The sequence below is a fragment of the Passer domesticus genome, chromosome 1 (genome assembly GCF_036417665.1).
Source record: "Passer domesticus isolate bPasDom1 chromosome 1, bPasDom1.hap1, whole genome shotgun sequence".
Classification (NCBI taxonomy): Eukaryota; Metazoa; Chordata; class Aves; order Passeriformes; family Passeridae; genus Passer; species Passer domesticus.
Genome location: NC_087474.1, coordinates 42,246,031 through 42,267,924, shown reverse-complemented (window position 1 = coordinate 42,267,924; position 21,894 = coordinate 42,246,031). Strand labels below are relative to the sequence as shown.

General features: G+C 39.5%; 3 protein-coding genes across 15 annotated transcripts in view; 1 reads left to right on the top strand and 2 right to left on the bottom strand.

The window, feature by feature from the left end:
- NEK11 (NIMA related kinase 11) overlaps positions 1–15,712 on the bottom strand; it is an 81,738-nt gene extending 66,026 nt beyond the window's left edge. For 5 of the 8 annotated variants that reach the window (XM_064415993.1, XM_064416001.1, XM_064416006.1 and 2 more), the window contains exons 1-2: positions 15,574–15,712; positions 12,417–12,672 (exon numbers count right to left, since the gene is read on the bottom strand). In XM_064415993.1, coding sequence (XP_064272063.1) covers positions 12,417–12,586 — 170 coding nt within the window. In that variant the 5' untranslated portion in view covers positions 12,587–12,672; positions 15,574–15,712. Of the gene's footprint in view, positions 1–6,808; positions 7,016–12,416; positions 12,673–15,573 lie in introns of those variants that run through there. The other 3 variants (XM_064416020.1, XM_064416012.1, XM_064416013.1) reach the window with 3 other exon arrangements.
- A 68-nt stretch (positions 15,713–15,780) lies between these two features.
- Positions 15,781–21,034, top strand: ASTE1 (asteroid homolog 1). Its single transcript, XM_064415981.1, has 4 exons — positions 15,781–17,221; positions 18,785–18,995; positions 20,050–20,245; positions 20,520–21,034. Exons 1-4 carry the CDS (start codon positions 15,911–15,913, stop codon positions 20,809–20,811), a joined length of 2,010 nt encoding a protein of 669 aa, XP_064272051.1. The 5' UTR covers positions 15,781–15,910; the 3' UTR covers positions 20,812–21,034.
- ATP2C1 (ATPase secretory pathway Ca2+ transporting 1) overlaps positions 20,661–21,894 on the bottom strand; it is a 66,053-nt gene continuing 64,819 nt past the window's right edge. For all 6 annotated transcript variants that reach the window (XM_064415962.1, XM_064415966.1, XM_064415970.1 and 3 more), the window contains one exon: positions 20,661–20,696. In XM_064415962.1, coding sequence (XP_064272032.1) covers positions 20,670–20,696 — 27 coding nt within the window. In that variant the 3' untranslated portion in view covers positions 20,661–20,669. The remainder of the gene's footprint in view (positions 20,697–21,894) is intronic.

Genomic DNA, 21,894 nt, shown 5'->3' with positions numbered 1-21,894 from the left:
CAAGGGAAGTTTCCACAGTGCTTTTAGTAATTTCCCCATTCAATAGAGCATGGTTGTAAAGTTACAGTAGTTAAACCTGACAGTGATAAAGCTACAATAATTCATCTTATCTAAGGGGGGGGGGGGGGGGGGAAAGCTGTGTTTCTTCATGAGAAAATTTTTTCCTAAGTCTGAACAATCAGTTTCTGACTCGCAATGTTTGAATTTTCATATAAACTTGTCTAATCCCCATCAGGAATTGTGATGAAGAAAAACATGCCCTTTGATCTGTTTCCATCTCTGCAGACAAGCTTCATGGAACACAGACAGGCAATACCTACTGCAATCTCCTCATCTTCAGCTGACATGGGCCTTTACCCCTTCCTTCATAAAAATCATGTCACAGAACTGACAAACAGGATGAGTCCTTGTTAAAGACCACTTACTACAAGTTTCTTGCACACTCAAGACAGCAATAAAAGCCTGATGTGTTGATGTGTACGGATAGCTTGTCATCTTAGTCACTCAGTGATCTTAAAGCTGTCATCAGCTGTCAGACAAGATGACAGGTGTTTTTCTTATTTAAATTAATTCCCAGAAGAAGAAATCAAGAAAGTATACTTCTTGTAAATAAGGTATTGGTTTTCTGCAACACAATTCTAATTCATACCCACAGCTGGAAGGCATTTGCTTCTAGAAAGAAAACTTTTGGAAGCAATCGAGATTAGGCATGCCTCTGGTATATGTGTGTACAATGTCTATATGTAGATAAGGTTTGATTTTACTGCATTAAATATGAAGAAGCTAACTAGACTTCATACTTTCTGCAAAGATTTTGGTAATATTTCAGTAAATACACTTAAAAATTTAAGACATGTACTTAAAAAGCTCAGTGTTCATTAAGTGTTGACAAAGAAGCTCTGTCAGACTCAGAAGCCTCACAGAGAAAATGGAGAAGTCACCACATCTGAAGTGGTTCTTGTCTGTTATCTTTACAAGAAAAACAAGGAAAATAAAAGTCTGCAGCCAGAAACTCATCTATATAAATTAACTGTACTTTTTAATACATAAAACACCTAAAGAGTTCTTAAATTCACCCCACTCCATTTCAGTACTTACACAAGTAAATTCTACCAGAATAGGCAGCCAAAATGGGCACACTCTGTGCTTTAGACAGCTCCTAAGATAACTCAAATTTGGCACCCCTGATGATGTCAAATAGGCTGACAGTTCCACAAATAAAATCTTAGTAATCATAAGTAAACAACAACTCTTTCTTAGTTAAACCATCATGACTGCATCTCCTCTCTACCAACAAAATCCATCTCTACATTTTGAAGGCGACAAAGCATTTCTGTTTCTATGATCCAACCTGCATTTTACAGTTGGCTAATAATAAAGAGTGAGCCATCATTGCTTGTAATTCAGACATGGTACCTGTATATCATCTGCTGAAAATCTGCCTGCATTGTGTTACTTGACTATTTTTTTAAACTGAAGTACTTTGAACAAACTTTTTGAAGATTGTTACAGGAGTATTAATTCTGGATTTTGGGAATAATACACTCTCTTGTTCAGATTTTATTAAGACTCCATCTGGAGTATACAGAGCCACCTGAAAGTCAAGTTTGTTCAAAAAATCTGCCCCTATATTTTCTGCCACTTTGGTTCAAGTATTAGGCAGGTTTTAAAAGACCTAAAGCTGTTTGCATGAACTAAGAAATCTCAGATTTACCACACAAACAAAGAAAAAAGTGATCTAGGTGGCATATATGTAAAGCCACAAAAATGTGGATATCCTTCAAATATAATATTTAACTGCCCCTTCTGATAAAATGGTAAATGAGATATGCTGATTTAAATTTCAATATTATTATAAATTTGACTTAGTGTAGAATACAACACATAAGCAGATCATAGAATTATTTAGGTTGGAAATGACCTTTAATATCACTGAATCCAACCACAAACCTCACACTGCCAAGTCCACCTCTAGATTGTGTGTCTAAAGATAAAATGTCAATGAACACACAATTAGAAAACTTTATTACAGAAGCACTAGAAGATATCTTAAATACAGAACAACATCCTCTGGATTTTAACTGTGTGGAAGAAGCCTTATAATTCAATCAATAATGGAAACACAGTTTAAACTTTATCTCGAACTTTATCTGGAATCTTTATCCACAACTGAAAGAGCCTTGTTGTGAAAGCATTCATATCTGAAGAGTAAAAAATCCAACTGTCACCATGTACATCCATCCTGTAGGAAGCTGGGTCTGGTACAGGTAACAACATCCACCCCCTTCAGGGTGGGAAAATAACATGAGACATGAGCCCACTCCCACATCCCAAAACACAGAAGGCAACATCCCAGCCTCTGCAGTGCCCATGCCTCAACAGGCTCACACTCCTTCCCTGGCAACACTTCTGATTTCCATTAGCAAAACCTTGCTGGCTTGCATTGTCACCCTTTGAAAAGCAGCCAGACACTGGATCTGAAGGTGCAATAATGGGGAGCAAGGAGGGGGGAAAAAATCAAATCTAAATCTAATGTGATCTAAAAATCCAGTCTCTCTAAAGAGAGCGAGACTTAAAGCAAGAGAAAAACAAACATGAAGGTGGAACCCTCCAGGATTCAGGCACACAGTGGGAATCCCTTTTTGAGCTTTACTAGTGACTGACAATACACCACAGCAGTGTTTATCTCAGTCTATTTCCACTGATCTTTTACAACACATCTGGTATTTGTTTACATCAGTGACATGCTTTATTATTATATAATTTGGTTTATTGGATCAGATGCAATTCTTAAAAGGCAGTGTTTCTCAAAATGTACTCTGTTTATTGAGTAAACTGCAATATGAATTATTGCCTAGGTAAATTTGCTTGCTGAGAAGGAAGCAAAAGAAATACAACTCTTCTAATGTCAAGAATAAATAGGTCTTATAAAACAACAGAAAAATTTTGATCTAAGAATATATGATCAAAAGTTGAAGCTTTTAATTAAACAGCTTCATTTTACAAAGCCAATTTTTCAGTTAACTGCAGTTAATTATAATTTCATTTAGGTTTTGAGTTGCCACTATGGAAAATTGTAACATAACCCATAACTGTGTGGTCTGTTTCTATCTATGCTGACCTTTGTAGAACTACCACTCCACCCTGGACCAGGTGCAATTCAGTAAAAATGCATCACCTCTTACTGGGTCTGTAACTGGATCTGACATTGGTCACAAACAATAAAATTAAAGGAATGTCTGCCTAATTAATTGTGCTTTCTGTTCTACTTATCAAATGGCAAACAGAGAAGGTACACCTCTGCAAATGGGGACCAAAATGAAGAAGAGGTGACAACCTTCATGCAAAAAGTTTGCATAAAGCTTCTACGCTGTTAAAACTGTTAGGGAAATATGGTAGCAAAGGCACCACGTGCCTACAGACATGTATGATAACAAAGTGCCACCCACCATTACTACTTCTTTTTGGCAGCTGACAACTTAGCAACAAAAACTCAAATAGTCATTCTTTACATTTTATCCATCATATTTGGAACACCAGGGGCTGCACTGCCAGGTAATTTAAAGACATGCATCTATTTGCTGCAGAAAGAGGAAGCTGGTGAAACTATGCAATACAGTAAGTCAGCATACACTAGAAAGTACTACCTAGAAGAATTCTTAGCTTTAGCTAAGGAAAGAAACACAGTAAATTAAAAACCCTTGATTTCTATGGGAAAATCAAGATTATCACACTTCCAGTGAAAAGCAAACAAGTGCTGTTTGGTATTCCTGCTTACATATACATACTTACTCATTATCCAAAGCATTTCAGACCCAAATATTACTATGGAACTTCTAAAATTGAATCTTGGCTTCACATGCCCACTGTGGATTTATTAAAACCATAATGCCTTTTCAATACCAAGTATCACTGCACAGCTTCTTCAATCAAATGCTGCATTTCTTTTGTCATCCCCCTGGACATTATTGACTTCCTAGTAATGCCAGAAGAGTCATCAGCAACTTGTTTTTTCTGTTCTCCAAAACATCCTGTTCACACTGTTCATGAACATTCACAGACATTGAGAACTAATCCCCAAGTTAACCACTATGGATTCAAGCGCTATATGAGCACTGTAATATCTGCAGATGGATTAAATATAATTTCATTTTCTGCATAAGCACTTTAACTAATTTAACCTTGCTTTAATATCTTTGAATGGCAATGATATTTCTTAAATTTGCAAGTGAAATGGATGATTCACTCTCCATTTCCATCAGCAAGTCACAATTACAGCATTTACAAATATTTTTCAAGATGCCAAATTTTAAAATGCTCTAACATATGCACTAACACTGAACAGGCCAACTCATGATGAAAACAGTTTATGCTTATTTGAAAATTAACAATTCCTAATTAGTATCCCAAAAAACATAGAATATATTTTCTGGAAAGAGAATACTGTTGAAATAAGTTAGCCTCAATGAATACAACTTATATAATTTTCTTCTGCACTGAACAAACTCATTTATACAAAGGGGCATAACTTAAATTATTTTTGGTCAACCATATGTGCCAATTTGGGGAAAAAACAGTAATTAGCAGAGCAATTATGTTATCTTCCAGAGAACCAAACAAGTGATTAAATGGAATCATGTGTTTTAGCTATAAAAATATATTTATTGTGAATAATTCTTTGGGATACTTTAGGTAGCCATCTACATTGATTAAAAATGGCAGAATAAAAGTAGGCATTGATTAATACAGGATGAATTTTTGAAATTAGAACTTTTTCCTAGAGAGAAATGGAAAAATAAATGTAAATACATTTATAGTCCATTCATATGTTTTGGCTCTAAATCAAATACTAATAGACTGTGATTAAACAGAAGAAATTTGTGTCTTAACAGAATAATTACTAAAAAATGATGATGAGATATTGACTAATACCTGTGAATGTACTTCTATTTAGCAAGAATTTATGGTTACATGTTGCATTATCCCCCTCTACTGTTCATCCAACCTTTTTCCCACAGGCCTGTCTCATTTAAGAATGCAAGGAAACACCATGCTAACATAAATGGGATTTTTGAGAAATACAACAAGGACTGAATAATTGCTTTATTCTCTCTATCTTTGAAAACTTCAATCACACAACAAATCTTCTAAACCAGTATTTTTATTTCATTACACAGACAATATACTTTACAATTAACTGCTCTCTGCTAATTAACATTTGCTTTCAAACAAGAGGAGACACATTGCAGAACTCAAGACTGAATGCAGAATTTTGTTGTCAAGCTTTTTAATATGATTAAACATAATTGCCATGTTATAACTCTTCAGCTAACAGCCTGGGGCAGAACATCTGCCAAAAATGAATTTTCCTTCTGTAGAAATTAGTTTGAATTTTTAGATTAGTTTCAATCAAAAATTTTGAAGAAAGACCTTCACATCATGATCTATATTCATCAGTTAATAGAAAACAGACTATTTTGAACAAGAGGAGTTCTGAAGGGAAACCAGATATACTAAAATTTCTGTAAGAATGCATTCCATAGAAATTCAACTAAAACACTTGTTAATTTAAAATTTTACTGGTTCTCTTCTGAATTTAAATATATTTGTAAGCAGAATTGTGTTCCTTTCACTGTTGCAAGGATATTTATGTCAACAGTATTTTCCTTCCAGAGCAACTATTTCCCAAAAGTAATTTAAACAGTAATTGCTGCAACTTTAATGAGAAAATTCACTCTCCCTACATGTCTCTTTCCATCAGGCATCTCCTTCAATGTTTATTTTTGATATGCATTCAAGTATCTATAGTACCAAAAAAAAAAAGAGGAGTGTAGAAAAAGATAAAAGCATGGTTTATAACTTTACAAAAGCACATTACTAAATAGTCTACAATCAAAGGCGAAGGGAATCAAGCAATGCTGAAGAAATTAATTGCATATAATATCCACTGTTAGATAAAAATCTTTTAATACTTTTAAGCCCTTCTGAGTATGATACTCTGGTCTTAACAGTTAGTCAGAAACACATGCAATTCAAAACTTAAGCAACTACCCAGCAACATTAAAAAGTTTTAGAACACTTGAAGGGCACACCATGGATGCAGGGAAAACAATGAACTAGGAATTACTAGTAAGTCACACAAGCACAGCAATGAAACAAAACAAAAAAAAAATAGGAAAAAGTAAACTGACTGTCCAGAAAATCCAGAATTTATTCCACTCACTACAGCATTTTTATGATGACAATGTACTGAATGCAACAAAAAACTGGAGGCTCATTCTGTATGGAAGAAGTTCAAACCACCTTGATGCAGACTTGAAACACCTTGCCAACAAGGGTAGCCCATAAGAAGATAGAGTAGACAGGCATATTCAAATATTTCAAACACCTACAGTATCTATGAGGCAGGTGGTCACAGCTCAGCCTAAATAATAATACTGCACCTCTCCCCATTTTCCTACTAAAACTAGCTTACAAATGCATGAAAACTAGTTTCAGCAAAATGAACGAGACAGAAGTTATCTCAAGGCATTTGCTTAATTACAAAATCATTAAATTCTGTGTCTGCTCTGCACCTCAAAGAAAGGTAATTCCCCAATAATGCCTTAAGCATTGAAATGAAAATGTTACTTGTAAACAATTCTCAAACCAATGAACTCATCCACCAGCCCTGCTCGCTGCCTGCACATCAGAGCAGAATGTGGCGAGTGCTGCAGCACTGAACTCCTGGGATCTTGGCTCTGTGGGGGACAAGATTTATTGTAAACCCAAGCAGTATTTCCCTTAAGGCACGCTGCCTCCCACTTACACATGTTAAAGACCTAGTTAAAATCCTCCCCAGTCAAGTGGACAAGTCCCACCAAAAATGAAAAAGTAGGCTACTTAGTGTTGCACTAAGGTAGAAAAATCATAAAGGCTTCATAAAATCAAGTCTGCTCTCCTGGAATTAGTAGTTGGCCTTGTCAAAGCTAGCATTTTGCAAGTTCCCATGTGAAAGCACTCCTGTTGTGAGCAATTCGTTATAATAACAAGCTATTCCTGGGTAAAAAAACAGCTTGCACCTGCATAAACTATTTTTGCACCTTTAGACAGAAAAATGAAAACTGTCTTTCACAAATTTCCCTGCATGTACACTCCGAGAGTTGGAGTGACCAATCATTACAAAAAAACAACTTGTTACTAACCAATAAAAGTAATTGGCAAGAAAACTAGTAACCAGTTAGAGCCCCACACAAGGTCTGTAAAACTCTATGAAAAGGAGTTATGTGAATAAAGAATGGTCTTTTTCCACCATGAAGAAAATGGAGTCCTGTGTCATTTATTCCCATACTTATTCTAAGAAAGGTGTATTAAAAGGAAAGCAGTACAAAGCTCATAAAGGTGACTGAGCAGATGTAAAGGTTGTATCAGACAGCACTGAGGAGGATTGCACAGACACCTGTGTTACACAAGTCAAACAAAGGGTCTTGACATGTTCCAGTATGGATCTTTTGCTTCCAAAGAAGCCACAGAATGCTGGGTTTTATGCTTTTGATTATGAGGGAACTAGAAAATTTAACACAGTAATTGCCTGTGCAAAGGACTGCAGCATGGCTGTGACTTTCAATTGCCACATCCATCACCAGCATGGGCAGGGTGAAATCTTACATCTTGTGCTTCAATGGCAAGCTATCCTGCAGCACCCATGGAGCCTTATCCAGCACAGGACCGTCATAAACTTTCTTACACAGAGCTGGAGGAGCCCTACTGTGCCATGCTGGGCTGCAGGAAAAGCTGGGCACTGACAGGGATGCAGGAGGTAGGGACTAAAGCACCTTCCCACATAGATTCCAGTGAGAGCTGCTTCGTGTGAGTCTGAGGTTATCAAACTTGTCTCTGAATCAGGACTACACTGGCCTGCACTAGATCTGAAATCATTGTGGCCATAGCTGGGACTGCCTGCTAAACTTGAAGCAAAACACTTAGAGTTTCACTCCCTGGCAACCTCCATTGCAGGTGTACTCTGAACTAAAGCATGAGAGCATCAGCCACCCTTACAGAGGTTCAGCAAGGAAATTAGTTGGACACTTAGCCCTAGACCTTGACTGCTGCAACATTGCTCACAGAATATGAAAGTCATGCTTGGCCACTCAAGTGGCAAGCTCATGAAGGCTCACTTCTCAAACTGCTTTAGTTAAATCCACAAGGTCAATGGTTTTATGGTCTCTCATTTGGGCTAAGCATGACCATACCCAGTCAGCAGGCATGGCATGGCAGCTGAGCCTTACATGAAAAAGCACAGGTACACATGACAGGACCAAGCACTCTTCACTAAGATAAGATTATTTAAAAATAAGTCACAATCGGGAACGTCCAACAGCAAATGCACCTTTGATCAATTTTCAAGGAGATTGTGAATATTCTTTCACAAATCTAAAATGCCCTAATAAGTTCCAGTTTTAATTTCTAGTTTTTATTATTAAATGAAGGAGAAGAATAAAGGAAAGCAGTGTCATTAGATGAATATGCATACAACAACTGGCAGGGAGCAATTTGTTTCTGTTTTAATCAATTCAGCATCAAATGACCATTCCATTGGAATACCTTCAGAGAAGCAAGCAGGCAGCAAACACAGGGATTTGACAACACAGCAATCTGCTGTCACTTGGATATTCATAAGCAACAAATCGCTCCCACCTTTAGATTTTATATCATTTGTTATAAGAAGTCATAAATAATTGAAAGTCACATGATAAATTATTCAGCTAAGCCCACAGTTTCCAAGGAATCCTGGCATGAGTCTGGATTAAAGCTATAATGCAAGTCAGATGCAGAAGCTGAGCTGACACCCCACAGTTACCACACAGTGGAGCAGTCCAGGGAGTTTGGCACTTGTCAGCGTGTCCTTTCCACCACAGGGACACATAAATGCCTTGTGAATATTTATGAACTAGAAGTCCCTATTGCCTACTGTGTGTTTCAGCTGCTTGCCCGTACTTGGTTATGAATCAGTGACACTTAACCCAGAGCTCACCTCAGCACAATTGATTAGGACATTCATTTTCTTTAAGTGAAGGTGCTGTCCTTCAAGGCTAGTGCTGAACTTATCTCTGCTGTAAACAATTTTGTCTTTAGCCATAATTACCTGTTATCATTAGCAGAGAAGATATTCAGGGGCATTAGCATAGAAGTGACTGCAGGAATATTACTTAGCTGTAAAAATGCTGCTACAACTCTGCTACTTTCTTTATCTGAACCAAGTTATCTGCTTTGGGTAGGTCTAGGGCCATAACATCCAGGAACAAATAAATATCAAATAATCCACAAACTAAGACATCTTGTTTAAACTGAACTAAGAAGCTTGCTCTGTACAGACATGTCTTGTGCTTAACTGACTTTAGGGTCTAAGATATGAATTCTGATTCTAGTTTCTTCCAAAAGAAGGGGAGATATTGATAATTTCCCTCCTGTATAGATTGTTTCGTACATGAGAGACTCTGTTCATAGTGAAGAACTTCCCAGGTTCTGACCTCTCTCTATGAGGGCATTCTTTTTGTTCTCTACTCTGCTGCTTTCACACAAATTGCAGGGACTTCTATCTGAGATATTTAACCCTCTGTCATACTCAGTGAGAATCATACAACAGGATCAAAATTTCTTCCACCAGAAAATAAAATTTACAAAAAAATAAAAACCACCGAAACCCAAACCCCAAAAAGAACACACAAAACCAAAAAACCAACCAAAACCAGTTAGGAAGTTAAAGCAACAGGAAGTAATGTGTCATACAGTGGGGGGACAGATGGAGTCATCCCCCTACAGAGGGACTTGTAGTAATGGATCTACATATGGTACTATACTTGTGGTATTTCATAACCTTATTATTTATAGATTAAGCAAGTCAACCATATCATACTGATCTAGTATGGTCTGAGAAAGTCAATAATCCCTATCCCATCCATACAAAGAACTGGAGAGAACCATGAAGCTGGCATGTACTTCTTAGAAAGGCAGGCACTGCTGGCCTGAGCAGCCCTGAAAGTCTTATGTGAAATAAATCTGTCTGTTTGAGGTATAGCCCAAATAACCAACTCTCTCTCCTTCCCAGCTGAAACAACTCTGTGCATAATGCTTCACTCACTACAGGTATGATCCTTGAAAGGTCACAAAATACAAGGCACAACCTAAAACTGTTTCTAGAATCATGCAGAAGTTTTGCTGAGCACACTTGAAATTACATGATAACTACTGTTAGTCTCTGCATTAACTCATTCTGTAGACATTGCACTAATAGAAAATCAAGAAAGATATCCCAGAACAGCTCCTGTATCAATATGTCACTTTTCTTGGGAGTTGGTACTCCTATGATTTATTCCTACATTTTTTCATAGTGCTTTAGACTACTGCAGTTTTCAGGAAATTATCTGTGGCTGAATTTACACTGTACATAACACTCAGCACGTTCTAGATCATCTCTGAAACAATAAAAAATAGAATTCTAATTCTGCAGAGATCACAGTTGTGTTGTTTGTGGGTTTCGTTTTTTGGGTTTTTTTGTGAAAGTGCCTTCAGAGCTCTATTAAGATCATTCTTTTTAACGCAAATTTTCATTCAAAAATATCTCTAACATAAGCAGCAAGCAGTACAGTTCCATATGAGATTATCTGAAAGCAGTATCAAGAATGTGACTTCTAGCATATTTTACCACCTTAAGAAACCAGCATTTCTAAATCCTACACTCTATATCATTATAAATATAATGACAAATAACCTGTGTTTTTGTGCTCAGCTGGGACAGTATGTTTGTCATCCATTAGCATATAAGTGGCAGAAATTTGGGTGATCCCCTCGCTGATTCATGCTTGAGGCAAGGAAGGAATGAACTGTGATAGGAGAGCACCCCCTCGTGATGGAAGGCTTAAACACAGCATTGCATATCTCAGAGCACTTGGGCTAGTTAAATGCTGGTGTATTTCTATTGTACTATGGTCACAAAAAGAGATTGATAAAAAAATTAAAACTAAAACCAAAAATATGTCATTTGATATTCAGTCTCTGTCCTGAAGATAGCAGAGGACACACTCAAGCTCATCCATAACAAAATGCCGGCATGAAATGCTGCAGGCAGTGAATTTTTTTCAAGGCAGTCACTCAAAATTCTTAAGAAAAAAATAAAAATAACCACTAAAAATCTCATGGCATGTTCCTTGTTTTTGAGGTTTGGCAGGTTGTGCTATAGCAGCAAATGTGTAAGACCCATATTTCACTATACAGTTAATATTCTAAGAATTACTTCAGTAACAGCTGAATTCTGAAGCATCTTAGAAGCTCAGGTAGTTCCTGTCACCCCATGTCTTTTAACATAAAAATAAAACGAAAAATATTTTTTATTTGTTTTAATGAAATATTTCATTAAAGAACATTTTTTCAAAAAAAGTGTAGCTAAGGCTATGAGAGAGTCAAAACTGTTTAAGTCATGTGAAAAAAGCTAAGAGCTTAGAGGACCCTAACCCTAATCCAAGGACCTGAGAAGCTGCAGATTTATGTAAAAGGAAAACAATTGACAGAATTATGTCTTGGTTACACTCTTATTAAAGCAATATTGCCAGTAATGTGTAGCCATAAGTAGCAAAAGTGAGGCACGAATGAATCAAAAAAAGCCCTTTAATCATGTAAGTGCTCATTAATATGTCCATCAATAAGGACCAGGACCCCTGCCCCTTTTTAAAGGAATTATGTATTTCTGGCTGAGGACCAACTTGATTCGATGTTTCTGACTTCAGACAAAGAGCCTTACAAATATTTTTGGATAAAACAAAAAATATTTATACTTAAATTTCACTTGGTGTAAGTATCAAGACAGACAAACACAGTTCTACACAACAGGAAGTCCAGCCACAAACCCAACATCAAACCCACACACAGGAATGTCACCACGCTGAAAATGTTCTTGTGTCATTGTGGCTTCAGGATCCCAAAAGGTTTATCAATAAACCTGATGAGACTTGTCCAAATTCAGGCAAGCTAAAAAAATATCAAGATCTGCTGGCAATTAAAAAAAAAGTCAAACCTTCTACCAGTTAGGTATACAGCAAATAGAAAGGTGTTTACTGGAATTTCTGTAACTCTTCCTTCTCAGGTTGCATTCAGACAATTCAGTTATAAAAACTAGGTCATCGATACTGTACAGGTTTTTTTTCAGACCCCTCCAACAATCTGAGTCTTTACAGTAACACAGAATCAAGTCCTGAAAGCATCCAATTAAGCGTTACCAAAAAAAAATCTGCCTCTACCTTACAGCCTCACTAAAGTTAGACAGTTAAGGTTGTAACCTAACACCAAACTGAGAGTTGAGACACAAATACAAAGAAAATATCCACAATGCAAGAAATATGTTCCAAACATTTTTATTTAAAGCATGTGAAGGGATTACTTACAATTCTTCTCCTTGTTTTGCTTTTCTGTCATTAACCAAATACACACTTCCAAAGCTTCCATTGCCAAGTTTCCTCTGAAGAGTGTATCTTCTTGCAATCACAGCATCTGAGCAAGCAGAATTAAATCTGGCAACAGTGACATGCTTAGCAGTTTCTTGAAATTTCAGCATTTCTCTGTGCAACAAAAACTACACAAATTTCTCAAGGGTGTAGCTTTCAAATCCTTTTATTCTTCCATGGATGTTCACAGAAATCACTTGAAACAGAAAAATATGGATTTGTCAATGTATTATTCTTACTAAACTTCTCATTTAATTCTGTGGCAGTGTTTACAGTACCCAGCTTGCAGCAAACACAAATTAAGTGGAATCACAAGCTGCTAAACTACGGGCAGCAGACTTGATAAACAAACTCCAGATAATGTAGATGTGACATAGTCAGTCTTCCTCTAAATGAACCTTAAATTAAGTCACTAAACTGATAGCACAGTTCCCCTGGATATGGTACTCTTCCTCACCACCTGTCTTTATACCACTGCAGTACCTGACACCAAAAATATCAGCATTTCAGGATGTTAATTTCAAGATTTTTGTACATATTAAAGCATAACCTCCACTCTTAATTTGTCTCCCATCTCTGTTTTCTCTGCTCTTATATTTACCCCTCAGATTTCACCATCTGTTCCTGTGCTGACCTCACAGCTTCACCATGACTCACTACTAGTATCTTCTGCAAATAAGTTTCACAAAAAATCTGCAAGACTTCCAATAAAACATAACTCTGTCCAAAGTTCATTTCTCCTTCACTGTGTCCTTTCATGACTCCCCTTTCCAACCTTTCCAACAAGTTAGCTTTGGTTGGGAATTCTTGTCTAACTGAGGTCCTAATTCTGCAAACATAAGGACTGCAAAGGCCAAGCTCTGGCATTTCTATGGTCTTCAACAGCTCAACATGAGCTTAGAGTAACTTTGTTTACTCAGCCTTCCTCATTCCAAACGAAAAAGGGGAAGTGTTTCACTGCACATAACAACATTGTTTTCATTACTTGGTCTTTATATAATGCTACGTGTATCATTTTGCTGGAATATCCTGTGGAGCAAGCAAAGGTCTTGCAAGATCAGTGCTGCTATTGTTACCATCCATCAGCACTGCAGAGCAGCAGGCCCACACTGGCCTTGGTCACCACATCATTTCAAGGCCAAGGCAAGCACATAAAGAGGATTTTCATTGTTGTGGTGGTGGGTTTGGAAGGGCAAAGACAAACTCCCTAATTTTTAAAGCTGTACAACTTTAGGTTACAAGTCACTGGCTTCTCTGCCGAATGAATGCAGAGCCTAAATTAAGATTAAAGATTTGTATCTTGCAACAACAAACTGTGTGTGTGTGTAGGCACAAGAACCTATTTTCATACCCATCTGCTGAGCTGCTGTCACACTACACCAAAAAGCCTGACATTGCACTGTCACCATGTTATGAAACACAGAAAAACTTTAATTACCACAAGACATCTTAACAATACAAACCCTGCATGTTTTTAAAACTACAGTAGTCCTAATACCGTTTCTTTATTCTCTTTCAGCAACACTGACAAAAATTTTGAAATGCCAATGTTAAGGAAAGAATGTTAGCTAGAAAATCATTTCTCTGTGACTCCAAATCTGTCTGAAGGAGCCCAAATGGATCATGTTGAGGTGTAGAGGAGGGGAGGGCAGAAAGATGAACTCCACAGAATATTATATTGCCAATTCTAGAAAGTTTATGCAGTTTTCATTTAGTGTTCTATTCTCCTAACTGCTGTGTTATGCATGCCTTCTTAAATTCCTTTAGAAATAATTGCATTTAGAAAAACTGCTGAGCTAGCTATACTCATATTTTTTTTTATTTCTGAAGTCACTTAGCTCACCTTCAAATTTTCATACTTGGGCCTAGAAATGTATGACAATCTTTACACCACAAAACCATGCTTAAGATCAAGTAGTTCACTGAGTTTAACTTCTGGGCTTTATTTCTAAAAATGCTTCCCACCTTTTACTCTCTATGCCCCAAGTTCCCTCCCTATATAATAATAGTAATAATTATCATGTAACTTTGTGAAATGCTTTAGTGTCTGCTGCTGAAGAGCGTTATAAGGAAGGGCCAGCAATTGCCACTGTGGCATCACAGGTGCATTTTAATTGCACAGAAGAGGTGGATTGCTGAGCACTGCATCTGAAAGAAATGCCTTTTAGGAGCCAACAGACCTTAAAGATTGACTCAGCCATAAGACTGATGGATCCTTCAAGAAGTATATGAACCACAGCCTCTCCTACCCCGCTCAAACCAGAGAGCCAGGGAGCCTACTGATGCCAACCAAACTAATGCAATTACATTGTCTGCAACACTATTTTTTAATATCTTTTTCCCTGGCTAGTTAAATCTTCCTTTTCATGCTGCAAACTAAAGGAAAATTGGTGGTTAGGGTTTCATAGCTGCACCTACACATCTACATCATCTCAACTTCTTCCCTGACCTTTCTTAGTTTCTGTAAGAAAGATTAACCTTCAGGTTTCTTTAGCAACAGCTAAGATACTCTGACATTTTCTGCTTCCAAGATAATCCTTTGCCAATCAAGGCCATTTTCCAATTTTATCAGGTTTTCTTTTTATTCCTTAAGAACCATTGTGTTACATTAACATTTGCCACTCTCCACTCCCTGCAGCACAAATTCTAAAGTCTTTAGCTCTAAATATCTTCAGTATTTACCACCTTGATTTTTTTTTTTTTTTGCTGCTGCTGCTGACTTCACCAGCCTGTTCCTTTATATGTTTTGAAAATTATAAAAAAAAAAAAAAAAAAAAAAAAAAAAAAAAAATTCAATTTTTTTTTTCCTTCACGGAAAAAAATATATATAAAATTAACTTTTTGGCACTGGCTCCATTCTTCTTTTCTGCAACTTCTTTAAAGTACCAAAGGCTAAAGTGACATCACCTCACTTAGCTCCGTTTTTTACTGTTCCTAGAAAAATGATAACTAAATTTTATTATTAGTACTGGTAGCAAAGGAGTTTGAGGGTGATGGCAAAACGGGGTCAAATGTACTCGACCGTCAAATTTAGCATCTCCCTGGCGCACATTCGGGAAGCCGAGATCCCCTAGCACAACCTCAGGGCTGTTATTACCTCGTTTCAGGACTGTGTGAGGCTCAGAACACCAGCTAGCACCCACACTCGCGCACAGCAAGGAGCGAGGGTGGCGTTCCCGTTCCTCACCCCTCCGGGACGGGCGGCACTGCCCAGAGCCGCTCCAGCGCCCGTCCCGGCGGCGGGGCTGCGGTGCCCGGGGTGCCCCGTGTTCCCTGGGGCAGGCCTGGCGCTGGCAGAGCGGGAGCGCCCGGGCTTCCCGGGGCTCCCGGCGTTCCCGGCCCGTCGCCAGGAGACGGCGGGCGGGAGGAGCGGCAGGAAGCGGATCCGGGATGGGAGGGCCGCGCGTGTCACTGCCGGCCCCGCTTCCGGCGGCATGGGCGTCCAGGGCCTCACGGGCTTCGTGGAGGAGCGCGGGGTGTTCTTCACCGAGCTGCGGGTGCGCGACACCAAGCTGGTCATCGACGGCAGCAGCCTCTACCACCGCCTCTGCTTCGCGCCCGACGCCGACTTCCGACGCGGCGGCGACTACGGCGCCTTCGCCGCGGCCGTGCGCGACTTCTTCGGCGCCCTGCGGGCCTGCGGCGTCGCGCCCTTCGTGGTGCTGGACGGCGGGCGCGGCGCCGAGGACAGGAAGCTGCCGACGCTGCGGCGCCGCGCCGCCGAGCAGCTGCGGGCGGCGCACGGGCTGTGCCGCGGCGGCGGCGGCTGCCTGGCGCCGCTGCTCACCCGCGAGGCCTTCGTGCAGGCGCTGCGCCGGCTCGCCGTGCCCTTCGTGCAGTGCTTCGCCGAGGCCGACCGGGAGATCGCCGGGCTGGCCAACCGCTGGGGCTGCCCCGTGCTCTCCCTCGACAGCGACTTCTTCGTGTTCGACCTGGCGGGCGGCTACTGCCCGCTGTCCCACTTCCAGTGGCAGAGCGTGCGCGCCGGCGCGCCGCAGGGATGCTACGTGCCCGCCCGCTGCTTCTCCGCAGAGAGGTTCTGCGGGCACTTCGGGCGCCTGAGCAAGGCGCTGCTCCCGCTCTTCGCCGTCATGCACGGGAACGACTTCGTGGGCCTGGAAGCGCTGGAGGCGTTCTTCAGCAAGGTGCGCCTGCCGCGGGCCTGCGCGGCCGGCAGGGGCGGGAAGCACCTCCGCCTCCAGGGGCTGCTGAAGTGGCTGGCGCAGTTTGCCGAGCCCGCCGAGGCCGTCGACAACGTGCTGAAATACCTCAAGAAACACCAGAGGGAAGAAATACGGGAGCTTCTGTGCGCTTCAATGGAGGACTATGCTCCGTCCGACGTGAATCTTGAGGACTTCTTTCAGAACGGGAGCTATGAGTGCGAGGCTGCCAGGAAAGCAGACGTACCACAGTGGGTACTTGATGCTTTGGCGAAAGGTAAGCTGGCCCCATTCGTCATCAATGCCCTGATACTTAGAAGTACCTTCCTCCGCGTTCAGGTGGAGAACATGCAGAGACCCAGTGCTCATAGCACAGCTCTGCCCATCCGACAAGTTATCTATGGACTGCTTCTGAGAGTATCTCACAGTACTGAAGATGCTTCTCCGAGTAAGCAGACCAACGAGCTGCCCATTGTATGTGAATTTGACAGATGCCAAAAGACACTTAAAAAATCATTTGTTCAAGCAGCAAGCCTACCCCCAGATTTTTGTGATGATCGTTTTCCTTTGGACAAGTTAATGGAGGTAAATGATTGTCACAACAGATCATGGTTAACAGTGTTTCACGAGTGATAGTTGGGACACACGTTTGCCATCTGGCCACTAAATGTGATGTCTGAACCAAGCCACTTCATTTAGTAACTACTTAACACAGAAGTATCTGTGATATTTAAGAAGCTGCATCAGGTTGTCTTCATCTCCTTTCCTTCCTGCCCCCTCCAAGTGTACCCAGACAAATTATATGAGAAGCTGTAGTGTGTGTGTGTATATACAATACTCCTTGCATTTTCCATTGGAAGCCCTTGTTTCATCCTTTGTATTTTGTTACACAAATACTTGCTTTTTGGGGGGGGAAGGAATTCAGTTTCGTGTAGTTTAGGAAAGTCCAATTTTAACACTACAAAACCTAATTTGTGTTTGATCAAGCTGTATAATGTTTCAGAGCAGTGTTCTGAAACAAAATCTGACCCTTGCCTTTTCACTAGAAGTCATTATTTCAAGTGTGAATGTTGCAGCTGCCCAGCAGTTTTACCTGCCCAGAGTATGCTCCTGCTAACATGGCTCTGATGCTTGCCAGACAGAGCAGAACAGCACCTGAAAACCACAGGAAAGTTGTGCTAGACTAGTTCCAGTCACCACTGTAGCACTTTTATGTAAATTGTAATGATTAAGACTGCAACTCTTGCCATAATGGGAAATAATCTCCCATTCTCGAAGTTGCGTAACTGAGATTTTGTATACAGACATTTAAGGCACATAGCTCTGTCCATTCTGGCGTTCAGATTGACTGTTGACACATCTGTGCGTGGGCAGTGCTCAATGTTTGAGTCACTTGCTGGTGGCTCCTTTGTAAAGGAACCAAGTCACTGCTGCACACCCATTAAGTGCTACAGATAGCTGTGGGTCCAAAGTACAGGTTATTTTACACAGGTTATTGGCACACGCCTTTTAAACAATACACAACAGTTTCAGAAAATAAAGTTTCGTGTTAAGAGACATTAATGACACCTTACTTCAACCTTGGTGTGTGTGCTGTTTGTTTAATGAATTTGAGCTTTGCTACTACAACAACTTTCCTTGGTGAATATATGGGAATTATCAGTTGAACAAAAGGTTAGAAGAATAAATGTTCAGCATTTATAGTGCTCCAGGCAAAACTGACTTCAGTTGCTCTTCTGCTGTGGGAATGTCTGCCTAAGAGTAGGCAAAACAATCCTAATCAAGGTTTACAAAGCACTCAGATTGCAGCTGAACAGCTTGCTCCAATTCTGCATGCATGAAGTTATGGACAAAGCTGATAACACCATTTTCTGGGAGTTAAATGTCTCAGCAAAAAGGGAACATGTGGTAGGAATTAATTACTTACCAATTACTTTTCTCTTTCTACCTGACGTTTAACTGTGTCATTTTTAAGTCTTAAGTAGTATGTAAAAAAAATACTTCCTGTTCAGAATATCTATGAAACTTCAATAATTTTTTATTAAAAACCTATAGTGGTAACTAATTTAACCAGAAACTTATTGGTCTTTTAGAAATTGCTCACAACAGATCAAGTCTCTTACCTCCAATTTTTAAATTTATTTTCAGGTGCCTGTTTCATGCTGTCAGATGCTTTTGCTGGAGACTCTGGGAGTGAAAATGAGTTTCCTAGAACCTATCCCAAGTCATTTACAGCTCCCTGTTGCTGTAACATGTTACTGGATACGTCGTTCAGAACCCAAAGTTAAGCTGAACCAATTAAAGGCTCTGCTTCTAATGATAGTTTCTGAAGAACTGCAGAGGATAACTGATGATCCAGGTATGTCTCTAAAGAATACAGTTTCAGGTGATAAAGCTGCTACAAAAATGCAGATCATAATTCATTTTTCCACACTTACAGGGCGTTGTCCAAATTTAGAGGAATTAGCCTTGATTTAGACTATATCCTGAGGTGTCACCCTCTATGTATTGATATGCACAAAGAAAAAGTGCTAACCATCAATTTAACATTTTATATAGGTAAAACAGTACTTTACCACATTGCAAAACATTAATTTGCATTCATAAGTACTTTCTTTAGGATCAAAATATTAATTCAGATATAAAAGTCAAAAAATATGCTTAACGTACTCAGCATTAAAAAACTACTGTTGAAGCATTCTAATATTTTTTTTGCTTATGAGTCTTTCTAAAAACATTTGTACTTAAAAACGCTGAGTTGCCCAGGCACACTTTTTCTGCCTATGCATTGCAAATTTGAAAGTATTAAATAATCACAGAAATTGCTTCAGTAATATTTATACCTGTTAGGGCTATGGGCATTTCCTCCACGAGTCCTTCATTTGATGGCAAAGACAATGCATGCCAGGCTTATACAGTTTCTTTAGGTTCTGGTTTTTGAAACCAGACTGACAGGTTTTCCACATAGGTTGTAGTGAGATGGAAGGCTTGTTTGGATTTGATCACACAGAACCAATTAGGTTGGAAGAGACCTCAGAGATCACAGAGTCCCACCCCTGACTGAGCAAACACCACCCTGTCAACCAGACCATGGCAGTGAGTGCCACATCCAGTCTTTCCTTAAACACCTCCAGGGACAATGACTCTACCACCTCTTTGGGCAGCTCTTTCCAGTGTCTAATCACCCTTTCTGTGAAGAAATTCCTCCTCATGTCCAAGCTAAACCTCCCCTGGTGCTACTTAAGGCCATTTCTCCTTGCCCTATCATTTGTTACCTGGGAGAAGAGACCCCACCCCCTCCTGGGCTACACCCTCCTTTCAGGCAGAACCAGGGGAAGACATATTGCAGATACCTCTTGTACTGTTCACAGCAGAACATTTATTTCTGAGTTATTTTTTTATTTATGACCTAGATCCCACAGTTCCACCTGCTGAAGATGACAGCGTTGCATATAACGAATTTCTAAAATGGAAGGAAAAGAAATTGCAGAGTAACGACTTTGATTTAGATGCTGCACACAGTTTTTGCCAGTGGCAGTGCTGTCTTCAGATGGGATTGTATCTCAACCAGCTACTTGGTAGTCCTCTCTCTGAGCCAGACCTAAGTAGGTAAGGTTGTTCCAGAGATCTGCTTTCCACACAAGCCCCCGATTGAATGAATGTATTAACATGTTTCATTTTCTCTGTCAAACTCCTTTGGCCAGTACTTGAAGCAAAACTCCCTTCTTTAAAGGAGTTATAAAGAAACAGCACTTTTTATACAGAAAAATACACTTAGCATAGGAGTTGGATACTGTATGTTTTTGTCATCAAGCAACATGTTTCTGTACCTGACCTATTGAGGTGCAATTCTAAATGCAGATTCTCTCCTTCTTTTGAGCAGGCTTTACACTGGGACCCTTGTGCACAGACTGTATCAAGAACTTAAATCAGCACCTTCAGTGGAAAATCTGTTTCTCTTATCTCCAAAAATGGCTCAGCTTTATCTGGTTTTGTTAAATACAGTGGAGTCAATGGTCTCTCCAGACTTCTTTCAGATGACCAAGACCAGATCAGAGTCCTGCAAAAAGAGGAAAGCATCTAGTAAGAAAAAAACAGCCACCCAACGTGCTGTGCCAGAAACTCGGCATTTATGCAATGTTAATAGGTTTGCAGCACTGGAAGTGGATGACTGAAAGCACTATTCTTGGAATAACTTCTAATGCCATGCTGATGAAAGGAGTAACAGTAAAATACGTGACTGTATTGGAATTTGCTCAACTGTTTTCACACAAGTTCCTGATTCAATCTTTACCAAAAACCTTGCTTCAGGGGATTTTTATTTACCTTTTTGTAACTTACACTTTGTAACTTTACATTTTGTAACTTGCATTTGCATAAAAGAAATGCCGTCTAAAAGTTGTGGTGTTTTGTTTCTCTTTAAGGGTATCAGTCCAATTGAAAATGAGAGCAAAGTTGTTTAGCATTTCAAAGCAGGACTATTATAGAGGAATTCTTTTCCTGAACATTTATAGTTGGCTCTGCCTCATCTCCCTGAACACTTCATTTACAAAAAATCCAACTTTCAAGTTTATGTTTGAGGAACACAGTGGTCACAGTCTAACAGTTGAGAGTAAAATAGGAACTGGCAGGTTTAAAAATACTGTAAAATCAGGCATTACTGATGGAGTACTTTTACTTGCAGGGAGAGGTAGCTTTGTTCAGTGACAACTGAGTAAGTTGTGCTTGCAGTATTACAGGTTCTGACAATACTCAGGGAGAAACTTCAGATCTTATTTCTCCCCCTTCCTTCTGTGATGTGTTAAAGAGTTACATGCACACACTAAGCTGTCACATGGGAGCAAGTTTCTACAGGTTTGCTAATTCTCAGTCACTGTCACAGTAATTGTGTACAATCCTCTGCTATTAAAGCTGTTGTCACTCTTATTCTTTATACAATGGCTATATTAAAAACCAGACCTGTTCTGACTTCCCCTATGTACACTAATTACTTGATAAACCTTAGCTATCTACACAGTAATACTGAAAAACAGTATTTTTTTTAATCCTACATCATCTATTCCTTAGTGCTTTGCATTAGCAAACTTTCCAGTATAATTAGTCAATTTATATACATACTTTTCTTATTAAACTATTGGTTTTCCCCATGTAAAACATAGTTACATTTGTGGTTTTTATTCTCAAGAATCCACATATCTTTTCTTGCATTTAGGAGAATCATGACTTCCACCTCTAATCATCAAAGTTTTGCCCATAAC

What these genes read in the sequence shown, in the direction of transcription:
- ASTE1 (XM_064415981.1), top strand. Translation starts at nt 15,911, where the DNA reads ATGGGCGTCCAGGGCCTCACGGGCTTCGTGGAGGAGCGCGGGGTGTTC. An exon ending in CTTTGGACAAGTTAATGGAG is followed by an intron (nt 17,222 to 18,784) that starts GTAAATGATTGT and finishes ATTTATTTTCAG; the next exon opens with GTGCCTGTTTCATGCTGTCA. An exon ending in TCTGAGCCAGACCTAAGTAG is followed by an intron (nt 20,246 to 20,519) that starts GTAAGGTTGTTC and finishes TCTTTTGAGCAG; the next exon opens with GCTTTACACTGGGACCCTTG.